The sequence below is a fragment of the Aristolochia californica genome, unplaced genomic scaffold, assembly GCF_029961685.1.
Source record: "Aristolochia californica isolate CCGP_79_NKW_82.1479 unplaced genomic scaffold, dmAriCali1.0.hap1 SCAF_6, whole genome shotgun sequence".
NCBI lineage: Eukaryota > Viridiplantae > Streptophyta > Magnoliopsida > Piperales > Aristolochiaceae > Aristolochia > Aristolochia californica.
In genome coordinates, this window is record NW_027182257.1 from 4935903 (window position 1) to 4959297 (window position 23395).

The following is a 23395-nucleotide window of genomic DNA, read 5'->3' on the forward strand; positions in this document are numbered from 1 at the left end:
ACGTGTGAGATCATAAACAAGGAAAAAAAACTCTCTGTCCCTTCCTCATGGCTCTTGAAGAAATTGAAAAGATATTTTAGTAGAAATACGTTTCTAGAGACTATTAGTGATTTTTTCAATAAATGTTGAAAAAAAAAATTAGTAGAAATATAGAGACAATTAGTGCCTCATGTTTTTTGAAAATATTTTTCTAATTATAAATTCTTGTTAAAAAATTATATAATTTTCTAAGTAAGATTTTCTTGCCAAGATGGTCTAGAAAATCGTATAGAAAAAAATTGAATAAGTATTTGACAGTTGATGATATAATCCTTTTAGCATGAGGCAATTTTCATAGCAATTTTGTGTTTGACATTTTATTTGATTAAAATTTATCGATAAGTATAATAATATATTAGATTAATTATTAATTTTTATTATTTCCTTAGAAAAGGTAATAAGAGGTCCATTTAACTTTCCTAAGAAAATTTTAAAATATTTTTTGTAATTTTTTAGTAAGTCTCTAATAGTAATAAGATTTTATTTAAAGGATATATAGTTTTTATTTGGGTGATTGTAAATTGATAGTGATATTTCATTTAATTTTGTTGTGTTTGATTATTGTATGGAGTTTATTCATAATGTTGTGCATTGTATGGAGTGTTTAGACTATTTTATGGAATGTATGGAGTGTATAAACAATTTCATGGAGTGTTTATGGAATGTATAGATAATTTTATGGAGTGTTTATGCAGGTATTATGTATATAGATTATGCCCAATTTTAAGTAGAGGTCATGCCGAATTTTATATAAGTATTATATAAATAGATTATGCTCAATTTTAAGTAGAGGTCATACCCAATCTTATACATGTATTATATATATATAGGTCATGCCTAATTTTTTTGTAGAGGTCATACCCAATTTTATGTAAAATATATGCATAATTTTATATACAATTTATTTTATATATATTTTTTTGAAAAGTTTTTAATGTATGTTGAAGCTCGAGCTCAGCTCAAACTTGGTTAAAATTTTTGGGCTCGAGCTCGATAACAATTTTAGGCTTGAGACGAGGTTCAACTCGAACATAAGCAGGTTCGGGCTCAGCTCGGCTCGATGCCACCCCTAATTAGAGCAATTGATTTGATTACTGTGAGCACATAGAAACAATCTTCCTTCTCTCAAGTCAGTAATTCTTCCAAAAAATGAGATTTCTTCAAATTATTGTTGATTGAAGGTAAAATTTCGATTTTTCTTTCTTAATTTGTGCCATAACCTTGGGGTTAATGGCTTGTGTTTTCGATTGAGCAGTTATCTATGGTATTTGTGCCCCTAAAGGGTTGTTAGTATTGTGCTTTCAATGTCTGATTTAAGTAAAGTTGTCTCTTTGCTAAGAGATGGTATATATTCAAAAGGGAGGGATGCAATTATAAGTACTACTGAAAAACTTGGTGGATCAAACTACTTAAGTTGGGGTAGACCTCTCAAAATCTACCTTCAGGTAAATCTTCTTAGCAGATTTGGACAATTCTAGAATCACTTAATGCATAGGAGAGTAATATGTTGAGACTCTATTAGTTGTATCCCCATATGTTTACTCTAAAAAAGGGAGATAGGTATGTGATTGATTACTTTTGTGAGTTCTAAGGGATTCTATAGGAAATTGAGATGTATCATCCATTCACTACAAATGAAACAAAGGGAGATAGGGATTCTATATAGATTATGCCCAATTTTAAGTAGAGGTCATGCCGAATTTTATATAAGTATTATATAAATAGATTATGCTCAATTTTAAGTAGAGGTCATACCCAATCTTATACATGTATTATATATATATAGGTCATGCCTAATTTTTTTGTAGAGGTCATACCCAATTTTATGTAAAATATATGCATAATTTTATATACAATTTATTTTATATATATTTTTTTGAAAAGTTTTTAATGTATGTTGAAGCTCGAGCTCAGCTCAAACTTGGTTAAAATTTTTGGGCTCGAGCTCGATAACAATTTTAGGCTTGAGACGAGGTTCAACTCGAACATAAGCAGGTTCGGGCTCAGCTCGGCTCGATGCCACCCCTAATTAGAGCAATTGATTTGATTACTGTGAGCACATAGAAACAATCTTCCTTCTCTCAAGTCAGTAATTCTTCCAAAAAATGAGATTTCTTCAAATTATTGTTGATTGAAGGTAAAATTTCGATTTTTCTTTCTTAATTTGTGCCATAACCTTGGGGTTAATGGCTTGTGTTTTCGATTGAGCAGTTATCTATGGTATTTGTGCCCCTAAAGGGTTGTTAGTATTGTGCTTTCAATGTCTGATTTAAGTAAAGTTGTCTCTTTGCTAAGAGATGGTATATATTCAAAAGGGAGGGATGCAATTATAAGTACTACTGAAAAACTTGGTGGATCAAACTACTTAAGTTGGGGTAGACCTCTCAAAATCTACCTTCAGGTAAATCTTCTTAGCAGATTTGGACAATTCTAGAATCACTTAATGCATAGGAGAGTAATATGTTGAGACTCTATTAGTTGTATCCCCATATGTTTACTCTAAAAAAGGGAGATAGGTATGTGATTGATTACTTTTGTGAGTTCTAAGGGATTCTATAGGAAATTGAGATGTATCATCCATTCACTACAAATGAAACAAAGCTTTGCGAACAACATGGTGAACTATATGTGGCTAAATTTCTGTATGGTTAGTATGATGCAGTTAGGACCCAAGTTCTTCCAGCCATAGATGTACCATCACTTCACAAGGTGTTTAACCGATTTATTCAGGATGAAAGATCTATAATTCCACCTAGTAGCAAAGGCGATAAAGACACAAAAGTTGTTGCTCTTATTATTTAGCTAGCATATTAGTGCTCAGATTCTAGAGGTGGACATGGTCAAGGTCGTAATGGTAGGAGTAGAGATAATATATGCTTGAGGCAAAAGTCATGGAAAGAGTAGTGGATAGGAGGTGTGCTCATTGTTGGTGCACCAACCATTACTTAGGTAAGCGTTGGGACATGTATGGCACACCAACCTGGGCAAACTCAAGCACTAAAGGAAATGGGCAACCTCTACTTATTGTGTCGTTTGGAATTGTTCTTGGTGCACTTGATGAGCTTTGGGAGCTAGCTCAACGTATGGCTCAATTGGTTACGTCTTCCTCGTTTGTGAATCAGACTATTCCCTCTGGTACTTCACTATTGCCAATTTAGATATGTTTGCATTTCATGCAACTTTAGTCTTTTCATGGGTCATTGGTTTGGTGCTTCTTTGCACATGTTAGGTATGGTTAATTTTTTTTCTTCACTTAACCAATTTGTTCTAAAAAAGTAAAAAACTTCATTGACTTGATGCAATTTGAGTACAATGAGCCTCTATTTATAATAGAGGAAACAAGTAGAATCCAATTACAACTAAACTATCTTTATCCCAGTTACACCCAAAGTTAAACACTAAAGATATGTCCTAGGACAATTGAACATAAATAGAAGACTAACATAACTAAAACACGTTTAGCTGAGACTCTTCTGTGAGGCCTTCTCCTATGGTAAGGCTCCACCGTATTATTTTTGGCTCTGTGAAACTTCTTAGTTTTTGGTTCTTCAACACTCCCCCTCAAACTGGAGTTTATAACTTCAAAGTGCAATGAAAAGGATCATTGGTCCTCAATCTTTGTCTTCAATCTTCATTGGTTAATTTTTTTTCATAAATTTTAAATCTTCATCATTTTTCTCCCCTTTTCTTGAATATTTTGGTTACATAAAAATTACCACAACATGTATTACCTTTTCTTTGGACTTCTTCTACTTCTCTCCCTCATGCTAGGATAAAAAGGAAATAGAGACCCAACTTGATCAAAATACAATGTGGGAGAAGAAAATCACTCTTAGCCGTATGACAAATCTCCATACACCAGTCAAAACAATCATAATCTGAAACACACTCCACTCAATTTTAAAGGCCGAAAAATGGCCCAACTTTAGGGTTTAACAAAGAGACCACTCACTGTTTAAGGGTAGCTCAAACACAAATCACCTCTTGGGTGAAAAATAAAAAGATTTCACTCAAGCTGGATGTTGGGCACACGCCTATACTTTTTAAGTAGTGGGTTTAGGCATTACTCTGAAGTGATGAAAACACAAGAAGATAAACTGAAGAAATACTAGAGGAAAACAACTTTAACTTGAAGGATGCGATTATGCAACATTCATACGTCCAAAAGAATTGAAAATATGACCGTTTTAAAAAAAAACTAGGGGAGACTATAACGATAGAACTTAATAAATTTGACCAAGCATAACTTTTTTGGGGGTGATCACAATTTTCGGAGTTGATGATGTGTAAGATACACAACCAAGTAACAAAAATGCAAAACTTGAAAACAACATCAAAGTAGGAAATTTTTACATACCTTGAACAAGCACATCATGGAGTGATTAATTTTGACAAAAAAAATCTCTGATTAGAAGAGAAATTTGACAAAAAAACCTAGGATTCTAGGAGAAATGAAACTCAATTCATGACAATAGATGATCAGATAATAGGAGAGAAAATAGGGGGACAAAAGAGATTTTCAATAGAATTGACCTTTAATACTTATGATATAAATATCTCACACAATATAGATCAAAATCACAAATTGTTTATTTCTTAAGAAACTAGCCTCAAAGAGATTTAATTTGATGCATAATTTGACATAAAAATCTTCGTTCTTGAATATTTTGTGACCTCTTAATTTTTTTCATTATCTAGCTTGATGGTTTCCTCTCCAATGCGAATATCTCCTTACATATAAATCAGATTGACATGAAATTTTCTCATCTTGACACTAGATTTCGATAAATTTCATTCAAGTATAATATTTCTTCATAAAATATGCTTCTTTTGATAGAATGAATCTAATTAGATTTCAGAGTTTGTAATATGGTGGAACTAAGTACTCTTTTTTCTTTGGCTAGCATGACCATTTACTCTTCCGATATTGATATCTCCCTTTAGAAAACTCAAATTGAGAATTTGTTTAACAGGTAAAAAAAGATGTAAAGATATTTATTTTGGCATATAATTTTCCATAAAAAGTCTCATTCTTGATGGCTTAAAATGCCTAAAAAATTGAAGTTTTCTCCTGCTATCAAACCTCTATAGCGGTCTGACCTTTGCTACTTAAAATATCGATTTCTCTTCGTAGAAAAATCTAATTGCCAAAATTTATTTTGCGTTGGAAAGTAGACTCAAAGATATTTTTGTCAATATATAATTCTCAATACAAAAAGTTCAGTAGGGAGGTGTGAACACCAAGAAAATAACAGGTATACGGATAGGAAACAAAAAAAATATATTTAATTTTATTATATCTAAATGCAAGAGTGAGAAGGTAGAATGAGAAGAACAAGAGAGAGAGAGAGAGAGAGAGAGAGAGCGAGTGAACACGTGAGTGAAAATGAATTCACTAGCTTTAGGGAGTGATTTGACTTTCACTCATTTTTCTTAAGAATCCTTGCCATCTACAGTGCCCACTAATAGGTTTTGGGTTATTTTCACTTGTGGTAGTACCTAACCTTAGGACATGTTTGAAAACCACCAAAAAGAAGAAAAAAAAAAGGGGTGAAAAAGTTATTTTACAATGTTTGGCAATATATATTCTTGAAGAGAAAAGAAAATATGAGAGAAACCTTCTTTCTCTCTTAGTTGATACTTGATAGACTTTCTCTCAAAAGAACATAAATTTTGGAGAGAAAAAAAAAGAGAAATTACATAATTTTTTTATAGATAATAAAAATTATTAAAGCTAAAATAAAATTATCTACAATAATTTAATACTTATATATTAAAGTTCTTAAGCTTGTATATAACTTTAATTATTAAAAAATTAAAAATTACTAATTTTTATTTCTTTTTTATTTTCCATGTGTATCCAAAATAAAAGAAAAAATGTTTCTTTTTTTTATTTTCTTTCTTATTTTCCATAAGCTTCCATAGAAGAGAAAAAAAAACTTCTTTTTTTCTTTTTTTCTCTTCACTTTTGGTATTCCAAACATATCCCTAATATTCTTTCCCACTAATTTTTTTTTTTTTTTACTATCTTCCTTTCATTTATCTCCGGTTTCAATTGTACAAAATGGGGTCCAACTAATTGGCCATATGGTAGGTAACACTTGGAAGCTGATCTGCCCTGACTTAATTGACCTAAGTAAGAAATCTAGCTTTCAATTTTACCTTTATAGTGAAGGCACTCCATGTCACTTCTCCTCAGCCAAGTCAATCAATTTTTTGTTACCTTTTTATTCTACCTTTGTAATCCGGACCACGAACCATGTCCAATTGAACCTAATACAACCAATAGGTCCGGACCCATTTTTGTAGGTATGAGCTTCGCCTTCAAAATATAAATAAAACTATATAAAAAAAAATAAAAAAAAGAGTTCGAGTTCTGCGTGTACCTGGCACAGGGGTTCAGTCAGCTGAACCGGTGCGGTTATGATTGGTCGAATGAACTAACCGGCTAGGTCTGAAACCCTAATTCTATCACTATAAATAAGCTGTTTCGTATACCAAGGGTTTGTAGGTTGAGCGTTTCTTCTCTGGCGCTCAGGCCGTCGACTTGGTTTGGGAGATCGTTCTATCCGTGGATTTCTGGTCTGCAAGTTTCTGCTCGGTTTTCAATTCGCTCTTATTCGTATTTGTTTTCTCTTTTGTCATCTATTATAGGGCGAAGTTAGAGAAGATTGCGGTGATGACTCATTAAATTCAAGCTCAACAGACCGGATTGCAGGTCTTTCTTTTCTGAGGATTTGCATGTCGAACAACCCGCTGAACTGAGCAATCTACTTTTACGCCTTTTTTTTTCTGTTCTTAGTTTCTAGTGTCCGTCCTTTTTTAAACGATTATGGCTTTCTTCTTTTCCTCTTCATTGTTTTGGTTTTCAAAATCGCGTCTTTGGGGGAAGTGTAGAGGTTGCAATGAGGATAACAAGCTCCCTCTTCTGAAATTGAGTTGAGGACAATCGCTGGCAGAATCGAACCTAATACTCTCTCGCCACCACTGAGCAACTTAAGGTTTTCCTCCGTGAGTGTTTTACATTTCTCTTGTCTGTTTTTTTTAACAATTTCGTCTCTTATGTGTTCTCTTTTTATTCACAATGCGAAGTCTGCAGATGAAGATGAAGTAAAAAGCTATTATCCAACACTTGATCTGACGATTTTCTCAGTGATGTTAATGAATTTGCTTCTGAATCTGTTGTCTTTTCATTCGTTTTTTCAGTCGTGATCCGTTCTGTGTTTTTTCATTTTGTTGTTTGTATCAAACGAAATCATAGGACACCTTCCTACACAGCTGTTTTTTAGTGCAGGTAGGGTTCGTCTATTTCCCGTCCATTTTCTTGTAAGGGGCTTAGTAAAGAAATTATTATTAAGTAACAATAAGATAATGATTAAATTTTTTTTTACTAGTTATTTTTTATTTTTGAAAGTGAATAAACAGTGAAAGTTAATTTAATATAATAATAAAATATATCAACAAAATAAATAACTAAATAGAATATGTTTATTAATAAATTAAGATTTGTAGTTTAGTTAAAATTAATAAAATACTTAAATAAAAGTATGCTTTTATAATGTCTTGATGTATTAATTATTACTCTTAAATTACTAATTTAATATAATATTAATAGTAATGAATATAATAAATAATTAAATAGGTATTCTATTAATAAATTAATATAAATTGTAATTTATTCTAAATTAATCCAATAATTACAAATTAAAACTAATAGGTTAGTATTCCTCTAGGTACGTATGCCTAGCCACTTGTCTAGGTTGAAATTGGTACCTTTAGTTGGTGGATGGTGTTAAATGCATTTTGAACTTGTGAGGTGGGAGTGATCTCCTCCACCGTTAATTGCTCTTACTACACCATTAAAAGGTGTTCTTGAGTGTTGGTGTAACCATAGAAGAGTGACATGAACCACCAAATTTGTTGTGCGAAATATGAGAGAGATTAATGTTGAGAGGTGAGTTTTTAGCATATTCTTGGAGTTCTTTTAAAGGACTTTTGCATCTTCTATGAGTTCTAATATCAATAAGAATGTGTTTTACTCATTGTGTCTTATGGTATGATTTAGTGATGATAAAATTTCATTCATGTAGGGCCAATTCTAATAGACTTATGATATTTAATGAGCGATCCTCAATGGCATCCAATTTTTCTTTAGATTTCTTCCCGTTTAACACATTGATTCATATGATCACCATCAAGTTTTAATCTTCAAATTATCTCCTCTGGAAGAATCAATTTCTTCCCTTGCTTGACAGTCAAGGTTTGTTGGGCCATGTAGACGGCATTCTTGTGCCACCACCTCCATTTGAGTCTCCCACCTCTCGGACGCCAAATCCCAAATTTCTGGCATGGAAGGCGACAGACCAACGCCTTCTCAGTCTTCTACTGTCGTCTCTCTCAAAAGAGGCCATGGCAGATGCCGTTGGCTTGACCACATCCCGTGAGGTGTGGATTGGCCTCGAAAACATCTTCAGCCACCGATCAAAGGCCCGTGAGATTCGTCTCAAAGACGACCTCCAACTGATGAAGCGCGACACTTGTCCGGTCAGTGTCTATGCTCGAGCTTTCAAAGCTCTGTGTGACCAGCTTCACGCCATTGGGCGTCTCGTCGACGACACCGACAAGGTATGTTGGTTTCTTTGCGGTCTTGGCCCCAATTTCTCCAGTTTCTCCACTGCTCAAATGGAGCAAACAACTCTCCCCTATTTTTTGGACCTCATTTCGAAGGTAGAAAGCTTCGAAATTTTTCAAAAGTCGATGGAATTACCGGCGACCTCCACTGCTGCATTCACGGCAAATGAGACCTCCTCTTCCCGTTTTGGCAACTCCTCTCGCCCTAATCGCAGTTGAGGACACAATCACAACTGAAACTTTGGCAATGGCACACGCAGCTCCTCCAGCCACGGCCACAACGGTGATTTATCTCACGGTCAGGGTCGTTCCAACCCTACCCATCGTTGTCGACCACCATGATGCCAGATTTGCCGTCAGGACGGCCATTAAGCCAATCGATGTCACCAGAGGTATTCTCCGTAGGAGGAATCAACGCAGCTTGCCGAAAATTTCAATTCGACACTCTCTCTGTCCGAACCAAATGACGCGTCTGATTGGTTCGTGGACACAGGAGCTTCGGCCCATATGACTCCATCCCACTCAAGGCTAGATCAGTCTGTCTCCTACACGGGTAAGGATCGTGTAATTGTAGGGAATAGTGTGTCCCTACCTATTACCCATACAGGTCATATTTTCCCATCCCCAAACCTCAAACTGTTAAATGTCTTAGTTGTTCCCCTCACCAAAAATCTCTTGTCTATTAGTAAATTAACAAATTATTTTCCTTTATCTATTACATTTACTAATGATTTTTTCACTGTTCCGAATCGCCAAACGGGAAAGGTGGTGGCAACCGGTAGACGTGATGGAGGCTTATATGTGCTAGAGTGTGGAAATTTAGCCTTTATTTATGTTTTGCAAAATCAAACTCTTCATGCCTCATATGAATTGTGGGGTGCTCGTCTAGGTCATGTGCATCATTCTGTTCTTTCTTTATTAAATAAAAAAAGGCCAGTTTTTTCTTACTTCTTTATTGCCATCTTCTAAATTATGTGACACGTGCCAACTTGCCAAAAGTCATCGTTTACCTTTTTCTCGAAACGATAAAAGGTCATCTCAAGTGTTAGAGTTAATTCATTGCAATATATGGAGTCCGTCTCTAGTAACATCAAATTTGAGGTTTGTTTACCATGTTTTATTCATTGATGATTTTCTCGATTTATTTGGCTTTACCCATTGAAATTGAAATCTGACTTCTATGGTATCTTTCTTCAATTTCAAAAATTCGTGGAAAATCAATGTTCTGCTCGTATTAAAATTTTCCAAAATGATGGTGGTGCAGAATTTACAAGCAATTGTTTTAAAATTTTTCCATTCTCATCTCTCCTCGTTTCTGGGTTGACACCTTTAGCACTGCTGCCTATAGCATCAACCGCTTGCTAATACCACTTCTCGGAGGTAAGTCCCCCTTTCAACTTCTCTATAGTTGTCTTCCCAATTATGCAAATTTCTATCCCTTTGGTTGTCTTGTTTATCCTTGTCTACGTGATTATATGCCTAACAAATTTTCCCCGCGTAGTCTTCCATGTCTCTTTATGGGGTATTGCTCATCTTAAAAAGGTTTTCGTTGTCTTAATCCCATTACTTCTAGGATAAATATCACCAGACATCCTAAATTCGATGAGACATTTTCCCCCTCCTTAGCTTCTTGTCAGGCTCAACCCCTCTCCTCTGTCCAATTCTCCAACTTTCTGGAACCCGGTTAATCTCCTACTGTCATGTCCCCATCTCTTCCGACGCCTCATTCCCCACACATTACTCCATCCGGCTCCTGTCCATGTGTTATTTGTATTGATCCTGTGGATGAGTCTTTGCAGGCCACTGATTCTCTTACAGGTCCACCTCTACTGCCCCCTAGATTTTGGTTCGCCTGGACCCACTGCGCCTATTGCTGCTCTCGCGATGAGATCTCATCCCATGCTCACACCTGCCAAGGCTGGTATTTTCAAACCCCGTCACTCGGCTGATCTTGCTTATTCTGGCTCTTCTGGTTTCCTTTATGCTCTCTTGACCTCTACTGCGCCCAAAGGATTCAAATCAGCTGGCAAAAATCCTACCTAGCTTGCTGCTATGGATGAAGAAATTCAAGTTCTACAAAATAATCGTACCTGGATTTTGGTACCTCGACCGGCTCATACCAATATTGTAGGTTCTAAATGGGTATTTTAGACAAAATATTTGCCTGATGGGTCTATTGAACGATTCAAAGCTCGTCTCGTCGCAAAGGGGTTTACACAAGTACCAGGGCTCGACTACACTGACACCTTCAATCCTGTCATTAAAGCTACCACTATTCGGGTTGTGCTCTCTCTTGCTGTTACTAATCGATGGTCTCTCCGTCAATTGGATGTCAAAAATGTCTTCCTCAATGGTCATCTCAATGAACAAGTCTATATGGAATAGCCTCCGGGGTATATTGATCCTCGTTTTCCTGCTCATGTTTGCAAGCTTCAGAGAGCTCTTTATGGCCTCAAGAAAGCACCTCGAGCTTGGTTTCAGCGGTTCAAGTCTTTCCTTACTCATCTTGGCTTCCACTGTAGTCAGGCTGACCCTTCACTTTTCGTGTTTCATCGGCACTTTGACATCCTTTATTGCTCTTATATGTCGATGATATTATTATTACGGGAAACAACTCCTCTCTTCTTGATAACTTTGCCAGCAAGCTTCATTCTGAGTTTACTACAAAGGATTTGGGTTCCCTCAGCTACTTTCTTGGTCTTGAAGCTACACCCACCGTTGATGGACTATTTCTCAGTCAGCTGAAATATGCGCGAGACATCCTTGCCCGAGCTCAATTACTTGACAGCAAGCCTGTTCACATTCCTATGGTGGTTTCTTAGCATCTATTCTCTGATAGTCAGTTATTTTCAGATCCTACTCATTATCGATCTCTTGTTGGTGCTCTTCAATATTTGACCATCACGCGTCCCGATATTGCTCATGCTGTCAACTCTGTCAGTCAGTTTCTCCACTCTCCAACTGCTGACCATTTCCTTGCTGTTAAGCACATTCTTCAGCATGTCAAAGACACTCTCCATTATGGTTTGTCCTTCCGTCCATTTGCTTCACCGGGATCTTTAGTTGCTTTTCTGATGCTGACTGGGCCGGATGTTCTGATACTCGCCGCTCTACCTCGGGTTACTCTATTTACCTTGGTGACAACTTAGTCTCCTGGAGTGCCAAGAAGCAACCTACAGTTTCTCGTTCCAGCTGTGAGTTTGAATATCGTGCTCTTGCTCTCACGGTTGTTGAACTTCTCTGGCTCACACATCTTCTTCGTGATCTCAAAGTTTCCATTCCCGAGCAACCTCTTCTTCTATGTGATAACAAAAACGCTATTTTCTTGAGCTCTAACTCTATTGTTCATAAGTGGGCCAAACATGTTGAGTTAGACATCCACTTTCTGCGTGAATTTGTTGTTGCTGGAAAGATTTGCACTCAATATGTGCTATCTCATTTACAGGTTGCTGATATCTTCACCAACAACATCTTTTGGCCTCTATTTCAATTTTTTCGATTCAATCTACACGTCTGTCCTAATCCCACGCTTAGTTTGCAGGGGGCTGTTGAAGATACTGCCTTAAGAGATGTTGATTGAGAATCATTGCCCAATTTAGGGCTTTCCTTGCAAAGGAATTGATCCTCCGTTACAGGAGCTAATTAAGCTCAATCATTCCTTTTTTGTACAAATCAAATCCACTGTAATCAGTTGTAAATCCCTGTAATTGGGATATCACGGTTATAAATTAATGAAAGAAAAACACCCTGATTAGTGTGGTGAATTTTTTTGAAATTCTTCTCAATATTGCCTCCACCAAAGACTAATATTTGACTACAACAAATTATACCAAAGAATGGTGCAAAAATGGCTTCCAACTGATATTTGTTTTGTATGTTGTATCAAAACAAATTAGTATATCACAAAAATAATTGTAGTCAACACTAAACCTACAATATGCCAAAAAGTAAAAATATTAATCATTTGTTCATCTATAACTAACTAAAAAGAGTAGAAATAAGATGGTAGTATCAAACCTTAAGATGAACATATGAAAGTATCAAACTAGGTACTTACAATGATTGCTCTTATCGCATTTGCTTGAAGGCACCAATAACTCTCTAGGAAGTTTCAAACCAATTCTTTTCGCAAACTATTCTTTTTGCACACCATGTAATGTAATCAGCAAGAAACACTCAAAAGCAACAAAAACGCAAGATTTTTGAGATCCAACCTTAGACAGATTTGTAGAAAAACAACATGGAAAATCGACACAGTTAGTCTCTACGAAACAACAAAAAGAGAACGAATAAACATTGCCAAGGAAACCTATAGAGAAAGTAATTTCAAAGCAAAAATTTCTTTTGTTGGGAGAGAAGAAATTTATTGACAACAATTGTAGACAGTTCAATGTAGGCCAACAAAGACTTTACTGATGGTTCGATAAAGTTTGACAACAAAAGCCTGCTGTAAGAAATCAAGACAAAAATTGATAGCATTTGACGCTTTGCAACACTCCATTAAGGTCATAAAATATAATGAAATGAAACTGATTGTGTAAAGTGACAATAGCACTGTCCGTAAAAGCCAGCAACTTCTCCTCTTAGCGGCGGGCCCGTTCGTCCCTTTTCCTCTCCTCCACCGAAATTCTCCGGCGTGCTAGATATCACTGTGAAGTCACTTGAATCCGCTTCCAAATGTCAACTTGGTATTTCGCAGAGATCGAGTGTCGTTTTCGTCAAATGAAAAAAATCTGGGAGGATGAAAATTATCCAACTCTGCTTTTTTCAAAGGGCGGTGGTGGAATCTGTCGTGGGTTGTCGATAACTCCCAACCAGATCTCTGTCACGGGCACTCTCCCGTTTGTATTTTGTTTCTCCGGTCCTTTCAAGGCTTTAAATCAGAGCAAGACAACCCCATTACTTCAAACGCATCGCACGATTCGTCCCTTCTTCGAATACAAACAAACATGGATCGTTTGAATGGAAACAGATTCCTCTTCCTTTTCTTCTCTCTCCTCGTACTTGCCTACGCCTCCGCGGCCTACGATAACGCAGGCGGTGGCAGAGCGTCCCCGCCAGACTTCTCCGGCAGGGGGCCTCGTACTGGCTCCGGTCATGGTTCCGGCCCTTCTGGCTCATGGGACTACAGCTGGGGGTGGGGGTCTGCTCCCAGGAGTGGATGGGGTTACGGTTCCGGCTCCGCCAGGTCGCCGAGTGGGGCAGCGAGGGGATTTGGGTTTGGTTACGGGTCCGGGACAGGTTCTGGTTCTGGATATGGGTATGGATCCGGCGGCGGTGGAGCGCAAGCTGGAGGGTCCGGACAAGGTAGAGGGTCTGGCGGTCAGGGTGGCGGCTCTGGTGGCGCTGGTTCTGGAGCGCACGGCAACCATTCTCCTCACACTTCCGGCAGTGGCGCCTGAACTGCAATTAATTTCTCAATACTAGATGAGTATATAAGAGAAAGGTGTGGCTAGGATACTTAAATTATATAGAGAAGATTAGATGCTCATATCTTTGTAGCAGAAGAGTTTGTAATACTACGTTTGCAGTATATGTTTGTCGTCTTCATCGTCTGGAATGAGCAGGAAGAAAACAGTTCAACTGTGTATGTTGCAGATATTCTCTGTGTAGTCCTCATTCGAGTTTGCATCAAGTTCTTACGCGCGCCATGTCGCGATATCTATGTGATTTGATACTTATCCAGGTGTTATGGTTGTCGATGATGAGAACTCAGAAGGTTTTTAAAAAGGATTTCTTGTTAATCAACTCTTGCGACAGGTGATGAACTGGTACCTGCTCCGACTCCGGGCTGGTGTTTCTCGTGGCGCCTTTTGAAAGCGAGGTTTTGCAGTTCTTGCCTGGATGCACTCTCTGTCTCCCACCAACTTCCATTGCTCTCAATCACCATCTTCTCCAGGGGGAAGAAACGGACAAGTCCAAGGAAATTAATTGATTCACTCATGCACCGCAATTGCAGGCCCGAGTTATCCGGGTTTGAGAAGAAGATGGGATCGGATCCCCTGCATAGCTTTGTCAAGGAAATTAACCAGTAAAATTCATATTTTTAAAATAAATAATGAACTATTAAGTAAAATTAATAGGATCCCACCTCTGAATTCAGTTTTCCAACCCAATCTTGCACATACATTAAGGTTTCTATAGTAATTGGCAAATCCATTGTCAGTGCTAAAGATAACTCAGATAAAACAATAGAAATAGGGACAACCAATATATTTTTGGCAATCAATGACAATGTTGGACATTTCCTCTCATCCATCTATAACTTGCAATAGTAAAGCCCCAATTATGTCTATTTTATACCTTGATCTAACACAACTCAATAGCCAAAACTAAAGAACAATTCTTCCCATACTTGTCAAATTTGCTAAGCATTGGTTTTGCTATTAAGGAAATATCATAATCGACGGACTCACTCCACCTAGTTAATATAATCCTTAATATCACATATTTTTGCAAAAAAAATGTTTAACGTGGGGTATTTAGTACATGAGAATAACTTAGTGACTTCTCTAAACATCTCCTACCCAGAACATATTTCCGTTGTCATTCTCTATTCTTCTTCAATTGACAATTACAAGTTCAATTTTCACATAAAGTCTTTATATTCTAAAGCGACTTGAAGTATCTTATGGGTGGAGTTCCAACAGATTTTACAATCCAAAATTAACTTCTTTTTAAAACTCTTTTGAGCGCTTGCAATTCAATACACAACTCAATCTCTTAAAATCTCCATCATTTCTTTTATTTGTCCAATATTTGCTTGAACAACTGTGATTAAAATATAACTGCTACATCTAACATATAAAAACTCTCCATCGAGCAAAAGAGGGTGTTGAATGATGGGCCCAAGCCCATAAGATATGGACCTACAAAAGATAGGCCAGAACTCACATGACCAAGGAAAGCCTACATATCTAAGAATGTTGGAAGATGAGCCCAAACCCATAAGATATGGACCCACAAAAGAGTTTTAGTTTAAAGGTGTTTTAGTCATGATATTTTTCTATTTATATTGGGTTATTTAATTATGCTAGGACTTATATTTAAGTGTTAGAGTTTGATTGTAATTGGGAAAAAAATAGTTTAATTATAATTGGACTCTACCACCTTCCTCTATTATAAATAGAAGTTCATGTACTTTGATTATAATAAGCCAATGAAGTATTTATCTTTTTCATAAATTCAATATGGTATCAGAGCAAGTTATGTGAATTGACTCTATCAACCCACAAAGGTAATGCGATTTTTTTTTAATATATTATCTCTAGCAGTTTAGGTCCGTGTTTGTTAGAAGACAGAGCCCAAACCCACACGACCAAGGAAGACCCAACATATCCAAGTGTGTTGCAAGATGGACTCTAGCCCATAAGATCCAGGATGACACATACATCCAAGAGATATAGAAGACGGGCTCAAGGCCTACAAATCAAGGAGAAGGCCCATAAACTCAAATACAATGATGACATGATGGTAAATAAAGAATCATCTCATAGAGATGGCATTGATGTAATTAGATTAAAGTTCCAAGGGTATTATGGTGATACAATAGTTTCATTAATCTATAAATAGAGTTTTAGGGGGAGGGTTAGGACAACAAGTCCATAACCTCTTCTTCCTATGGTTTTCTCCCAATGGGTCTCTTACCCTTTTTCTGCATGAGCTAAATCCATGGAGTCCTGAAAAATCAACATGGTACCAGAGCTTTGATTTTCAGGATTCCAACTATGGTTTTTTAGTTTTCATTTTCCTCTGTTTAGGGTTGGAATTTTTTTTTCCTCTCTTTTATTCAGTCTCGTGCACTTTTTTTTTTTTTTTTTTTGCTTTCATGTTTTGGTTCTTTTTCATAGTTAATACTTCTGTATTTTTAATTTTACTTCTAGTTTTCTTCTGCCCCTACTCTGTCTTTGCTCAAATTCTGCCATTATCATCGTATCACGATGGAGTAGTTCCAACAACTTACTAACCGTGGTTTTTATCTGAATCTTCTTGACTGGTCTTCCTCGTGAATCTACTACTAGCATACTTCTGATTATTATCATTGTTTTGCCACTGCTATGAATATCTCCGTTCTGTTGCTGTCGTGATTTATCGTTCTATCGAGAAGCCCACTTTGTTTGGAAAGTACGTTGTTGTTCAGCTCCGTTGGTGTCGCAGGAAACGACGACCTCAATCTCCACTGAGTTACTAAGTTGATGTCCATTACAACTTCCACTGAGGGGGAGAAAGAAAGTTTAATCTGCCTCTGTTCGGCGCTGCGGGGAAGAAAATGATATTGTAGCCGGATTTAAAACAAATTTCAGAAACTCCTCTGGTTTCCATATCTGTTTTTCTACTGTTGCTGGCATATTTTTTTCTTCTTCCGAAGATATCAGAATCGACAATCTCTAGCTTGGAAGGTTTTGTGTTGTTGTTAATCCGGAAGATAACTCTGTCTATCCTCACTTTGCCGAGAGATAACACATAAGGCTATAATTCTAGAAACTTATTGATCATCTAGTATTATTTTCGGAAGTTACTATTGTCGATTCTCCATCGAGCATTGTTGTTGTTTCTGGAAACTGTTGCTCGAATGCAGAAATAGGAAGGAAGGTTTCTATATGATTTTCTATATGATATTTCTGGAAGATCTCTTATGGAGTGAAGTTTTTTCGGTAAGTCCACTCTGTCCGAAATCTTGCTGTTTGGAAAGTTGCCTTCCGAGCTCTATACTGTTGCTTTATTTAGATTTCCTAAGTTAGGAAAATTTCATTGCGCCGGTTCATCGCCTGTTCCAGACCAACCAGATTGGCCGAATTCCCAGCAAACCCAACGAACTTGCCAACCCGAGCGTGACTTATGTTCCTTACCGAGTCAACCTAGGCCAACTCAGACCGAGTCAACTCGGTCCAGGCCAACTCGGGTCTGGGTCAATCTGACTCGGGCCACTTATTTTTTGCCTCGATAAACATGTCTGGACCAAAGCATATGCATATTTCTACAACAATTCAAATATATTGGTCTACTATTTGATTCAACGCGACTTGGTAAATTTTTCTCTAGCTAGAATATTATTTTGAAGAATTGACATATTATTCCTTGGTCAGCATATTATTTGGTACAGATATTTGCATTAAATTATTTCACGGGTCAATTTTACAAGGATTATTTTGGTTCGTGTTAATGGGCCCAAGCCCATATCAGCTGCTGTTATTGTGTATCTTTGGATGAGACATTATTATTAAAGAATAGGTGGCCTCAGTACCTTTTCTCATACCATAATGTATTTGACTCTAAAAAATATCACGGTTGGGACACCATGAGAGTCGGTGCCAGGATTGGGACACCATCATTAATTTAACTCTCAAAAATATCACGGTTGGGACACCATGAGAGTCAGTGTCCGAATTGGGACACCATGATAAATAAGCCCACTTCTCCCCATTAATGTTATTTATTATTCCTACCAATTGAGAGACATTATCTTGTGGAGGGACACAGATGGAGAAGTTTTTTTCTTTTTTATTATCCTTTAGTGAATAGACCCGCTACCTAGATTAATAGAAGTGACACTACCTAGGGGTGGCTTCGAACCGAGCCGAACTCGAGCCACTAGTGACACTACCTAGGGGTGGCTTCGAACCGAGCCGACTCGCGAGTGGCTCGAGTTCGGCTCGGTTCGATTCAGTATCTCTCGAGCTCGAGATCCAAAATCAGCGTGTTTGAGTTAACGAGTCGAGCTCGACCGAATCAAGGTTCGGCTCGAAAGCTCGCGAGCCGGCTCGTTAACGGGCGAGTCACGGGATCGGGATCGGGAGTTGGGGATTGAGAGCAGGAGCCGAGGGGTGGACGTCGAGCCCCTCCCGTCTGTCGCCTCTGTCGCTGTCGACAGCTCTTCGTCGACCGCTACATTCCCTCCAATTTTTTCGCCTCCTCTGTTTCTATCGCCGCCGCTTCCATCGTCACTGACAATAGGTGATCGCCGGCGTCGCGCCTTCGCTCCCCGTCGTCTCGGCAAAAAACCGGAGTCGCACCTTCTCGCGCCCCCCACCTCCCACCCCCCCCCCCCCCCCCCCCCCCCCCCCCACAAAGTCGTATGTGTGAATTTATAAACAAGGAAAAAAAGCTCTTTGTCCCTTCCTCATTGCTCTTGAAGAAATTGAAAAAATATTTTTTTTCAATAAATGTTAAAAATACATTTTTAGTAGAAATATAGGGACCATTAATGCCTCATGTTTTTTAAAATATTTTTATAATTATAAATTCTTGTTAAAAAATCATATAATTTTCTAAGTAAGATTTTCTTGCCAAGATGGGCTAGAAAACCGTATAAAAAAAATTTGAATAAGTATTTGACAGTTGATGATATAATACTTTTAGCATGATGCAATTTTCATAGCAATTTTGTGTTTGACATTTTATTTGATTAAAAATGTATCGATAAGTATAGTAATATATTAAAATAATTATTAATTTTTATTTATTTCCTTAGAAGAGGTAATAAGAGGTCCATTTAACTTTCCTAAAAAAAATTTAAAATATTTCTTGTAATTTTCTAGTAAGTCTCTAATAGTACTAAGATTTTATTTAAAGGATTTATAATTTTTATTTGGGTGATTGTAAATTGATAGTGATATTTCATTTAATTTTGTTGTGTTTGATTATTGTATGAAGTGTTTAGACTATTTTATGGAGTGTATGGAGTGTATAAATAGTTTCATGGAGTGTTTATGGAATGTATAAACAATTTTATGGAGTGTTTATGGAGTGTTTATGGAATGTATAGACAATTTTATGGAGTATTTATGGAGTGTTTATGGAATGTATAGATAATTTTATGGAGTGTTTATGGAATGTATAGACAATTTTATGGAGTGTTTATGGAGTGTTTATGCAGGTATTATGTATATAGATTACGCCCAATTTTAAGTAGAGGTCATGTCGAATTTTATATAGGTATTATATACATAGATTATGCTCAATTTTAAGTAGAGGTCATGTCCAAACTTATACATGTATTATATATATAGGTTATGCCCAATTTTATGTAGATGTCATACCCAATTTTATGTAAAATGTATGCATAATTTTATATACAATTTATTTTATATATCTTTTTTGAAAAATTTTAAATGTATGTTGAAGCTCGAGCTGGGCTCGAACTCGGTTAAAATTTGTGGGCTTGAGCTCAATAATAATTTTAGCCTCGAGACGAGGTTCGACTCGAAGCTTGGCTCGAAATATTCAAATCAAGCTCGGCTCGAACATAGGCAGGTTCGGGCTCGGCTCGACTCGATGCCACCCCTAACACTACCTATAGAAGATAGGAGTGTGCCGAACATCTAACATGAGTTATTTGACTAGATTATGGAGCAATGTCATACGACTTGAAGTGATGCTACTCTCACTTATGTTATGCCAGCTGGGCCTCATGAACGAGAGCACCAGTGTGAGGAGAGTATTAGAAGATATGGAGGACTACCATTTTATACAAAAAGATTTTATACACCATTTGCAACAAGCTGGGAGTTCATAATGTTCTCTCACCCCCAGCTTGAGGATGAGTGTTGGAAAATAGGGCCCAAGCCCATACGACCAAGGAAGACCTATATATTCAAGTGTGTTGGAAGATGGGTTCAAGCCCATAAAACCAAAGAAGGCCCATACATCTAAGAGATATAGAAGATGGGCTCAAGACCCATATATCAAGGAGAAGGTCCATAGGCCCACATACAATGATGGCCGAATGGTAAATAAATAGTCATCTCATAGAGATGACATTGATGTAATTAGATTAAAGTTGCAAGGTTAAAGCCCTAAACCCTAAACCCTAAGTTCAGGGGTATTATTGTAATACAATAGTTTCATTAATCTATAAATAGATCTTCAGGGGGAGGGTTAGGACATCAAGTCCATAACCTTTTCTTCATCTGGTTTTCTCCCAATTGGTCTCTCCCTTTTTCTCAATGAGCTAAATCCATGGAGTCCTGAAAATCAACCGTGGTTATATTTTTTCAGTCTCTACACCCGTTAGTTGCTTTATGTTTTTCACCTCTATACCGCTATTCTATTTCTAAGAGTTTCTGGTTCATGACCGGTGATAACGACGATCCCTCTCTCTGAAGCTGCTCTCCCGCTCTGAAGCTTGATGGCGTAGGCCATGGTTGCCGCCTGGTCGGACTTGAATGTCCCAAGCCAGATTCTTTGGTGGCACAAATTTGGGCTCCTACGCATCTTTCATCCTTGGAGAAATCCAGTCACTGATTTATGTCGTCAGAAGGTCGCAACCTCTATTCCATCGAATTATCATCAACATTCATCTTCAGTTACTGATCCTTTGTTGTCAACCAGAGGTACCTTCCGTCTATCCTCACAAAAAACACGCTACTGATTTTCTAGTTCTGTCTGATCATCGCTGGGTTGCCATTTTGGGAGGACGAAAGACAACATTCAAAAGCCATCAGAATCGTCTTCCTAGACTCACGTTGTTACTGGCACTAGCCTCGCTGGCATTTTTTTCTGAAGCACGCATGGTATTGCTCTCTGCTTCGTTGGTTGTCAATTTGGGATCATATCTTTGTTTCAGATGTTGTTTCGGAAGTTATCTATCGAGTTGTTGTTTTTGTCTTGCTGTCATTCCGAAATTATTTTGCTAGATTATTTCCTCTGCCGGATTTATCTCTGTTCTCAAACCAGCGATTATCTCTGCTCTCGTCAAACCATTTATTTTTGGAAGTATTGAGAAAAATTAAATCCTAGTTCTGAGTCTTACACCAGCCCACGCCTGTTCTGACCCAACCCGGATAGGGCCGAGTTCCCTACGAATCAACGATCACTTGATGTTTCAAATTCCACCGAGTTAACTTGGGCCAACACGGTCCAGGTCAACTCAGTGAGTCAACTCAAACGTGACCCACTTATTTTCTACCTCGGTATATGTGTCCAGGGCCAAAGTTTATACATATTTTTGCCGCGACTCAGATATATTGGTCTACTATTTGTCTCGACGCAACTCAGTACTTTTTCTCAGACTGGATTATTATTCCTTGGTCAACATATTATTTGGTACAGATACTTACATTGGATTATTTCATGGGTCATTTTACAAGGATTTTATTATTTTGGTTCGTGTTATATGGGTCTAAGCCTTTTTCAGTTGCTGCTATTGTGTCTCTTTGGATGAGGCATTATTATTGAAGAAGTGGTAGCCTTAGTATCCTTTCTCATACCATCCTTTATTTGACTCTCACACATATATTTGGGTCAATCTTTTGAGTGTTGCTTTGGTCAGGAGTTTAAGTCTATCATGTATACATATGAGTGTTTTTAAGTCTATTGAGACTTATATATATACCCGTGGGTCTTTTATCACCATCTTGTGAATGACAAACATTACCCACTTATCACCCATTTCTACCTGTGAGAGTTGGTGCCCGGGTTGGGAGATCGTGATGGAGGAGCTTATTACTACATCTATGTTATACCCCCTTAATTGGCATTTATTACTCTTATCACTTGAAAGTCGTTGCCCCGTGGAGGGACACAATGATGGAGGAGTTTTATTACACTTATGAGCATTGCGTATAGATAATATCATATGCCTTGGAGTGATTTTACTCTCACTTATCTTATGCCAGTTGGGGTTCATGGAAGAGACCACCAATGCGAGGGGGAGTGTTGGAAGATATGGATGACTACCATTTTATACAAGAAGATCCTATACTTCATTTGCAGCAAGCTGGGAGTTCATGATGTTCTCTCACCCCCAGCTTGAGGAGTGTTGGAACCAAACCTACACGACCAAGGAAGACCCACATATTTAAGAATGATGGAAGATTAGCCCAAGCTCACACGACCAAGAAAGACTCACATATCTAAGAATGATGGAAGATTGGCCCAAGATCACACAACCAAGGAAGACTCACATATCTAAGAATGTTGGAAGATGGGCCCAAGCCCATAAGATATGGACCCACAGAAGAGTTTCAGTTTAAATGTGTTTTAGTCATGATAGTCTTCTATTTATATTGGTTTATTTAATTATGTTAGGACTTATCTTTAAGTGTTAGAGTTTGGGTGTAATTGGGACAAATATAGTTTAATTGTAATTGGACTTTACTACCTTCTTCTATTATAAATAGAGGTTCATATACTCTGATTATAATAAGTCAATGAAGTATTTTTTTTTTTCCATAAATTCAATAGAGGGTGAGAAAGTTGTTCCCTTAGTAATGTTATACAAGCATTATTAGTAGAACAATTGTCGACAGTAGTGCAAGACAAATTTCTTTTTATATTTCGATCCAAAAAAAAATAATCCAATAGAACTTTATACAACACATCTTTTTATCTAAGGATAAGGAATAAAAGCAAACCTAATGAAAAAAAGTACAAAATATTTTATCAACACTAGTGTAAACATAATATAAGATATGCAAATACCATAAACAAGAAGTATAGATATAAGTCTAAGACATACCACAAAATGCACTTTTATCAACACTAATGGCCATGTACCTTTTCTTTTGCATTGAAGTCAACATGTAAGAAGTGATAGCAACTCCATTAGAAAGTTTATCCAACTCATTCAGAACCCCTGGCTTTTCACTATTATACATCTTCAAGAGGTCTCTTTTCAAAGTAGTACGAGAAATGAGTTGATACAAAGTGTGGACTTTCAATTGCATTCAATGGTTGTTCCTCTAATACAACCCACTTAGTCATACTAAATCTAAGTCTCTCTAGA

The 23395-nt window shown here is 37.2% G+C and overlaps 1 protein-coding gene and 3 non-coding genes across 4 annotated transcripts; all 4 read left to right on the forward strand.

Annotated features, from left to right (window-relative positions):
* The first annotated feature begins 6708 nt into the window (after positions 1 to 6708).
* Positions 6709 to 6810, forward strand: LOC137935578 (small nucleolar RNA Z107/R87). The gene has a single exon (XR_011109279.1). It is a non-coding gene; the product is annotated as a small nucleolar RNA Z107/R87 (small nucleolar RNA).
* Positions 6811 to 6934: 124 nt separating this feature from the next.
* On the forward strand, positions 6935 to 7034 carry LOC137935595 (small nucleolar RNA R30/Z108). Its single transcript, XR_011109295.1, has one exon. It is a non-coding gene; the product is annotated as a small nucleolar RNA R30/Z108 (small nucleolar RNA).
* Positions 7035 to 7135: 101 nt separating this feature from the next.
* Positions 7136 to 7222, forward strand: LOC137935585 (small nucleolar RNA snoR31). Its single transcript, XR_011109286.1, has one exon. It is a non-coding gene; the product is annotated as a small nucleolar RNA snoR31 (small nucleolar RNA).
* A 6105-nt stretch (positions 7223 to 13327) lies between these two features.
* On the forward strand, positions 13328 to 14374 carry LOC137934942 (putative glycine-rich cell wall structural protein 1). The gene has a single exon (XM_068779539.1). It carries the CDS (start codon positions 13620 to 13622, stop codon positions 14070 to 14072), a length of 453 nt encoding a protein of 150 aa, XP_068635640.1. The 5' UTR covers positions 13328 to 13619; the 3' UTR covers positions 14073 to 14374.
* Positions 14375 to 23395: the final 9021 nt, after the last annotated feature.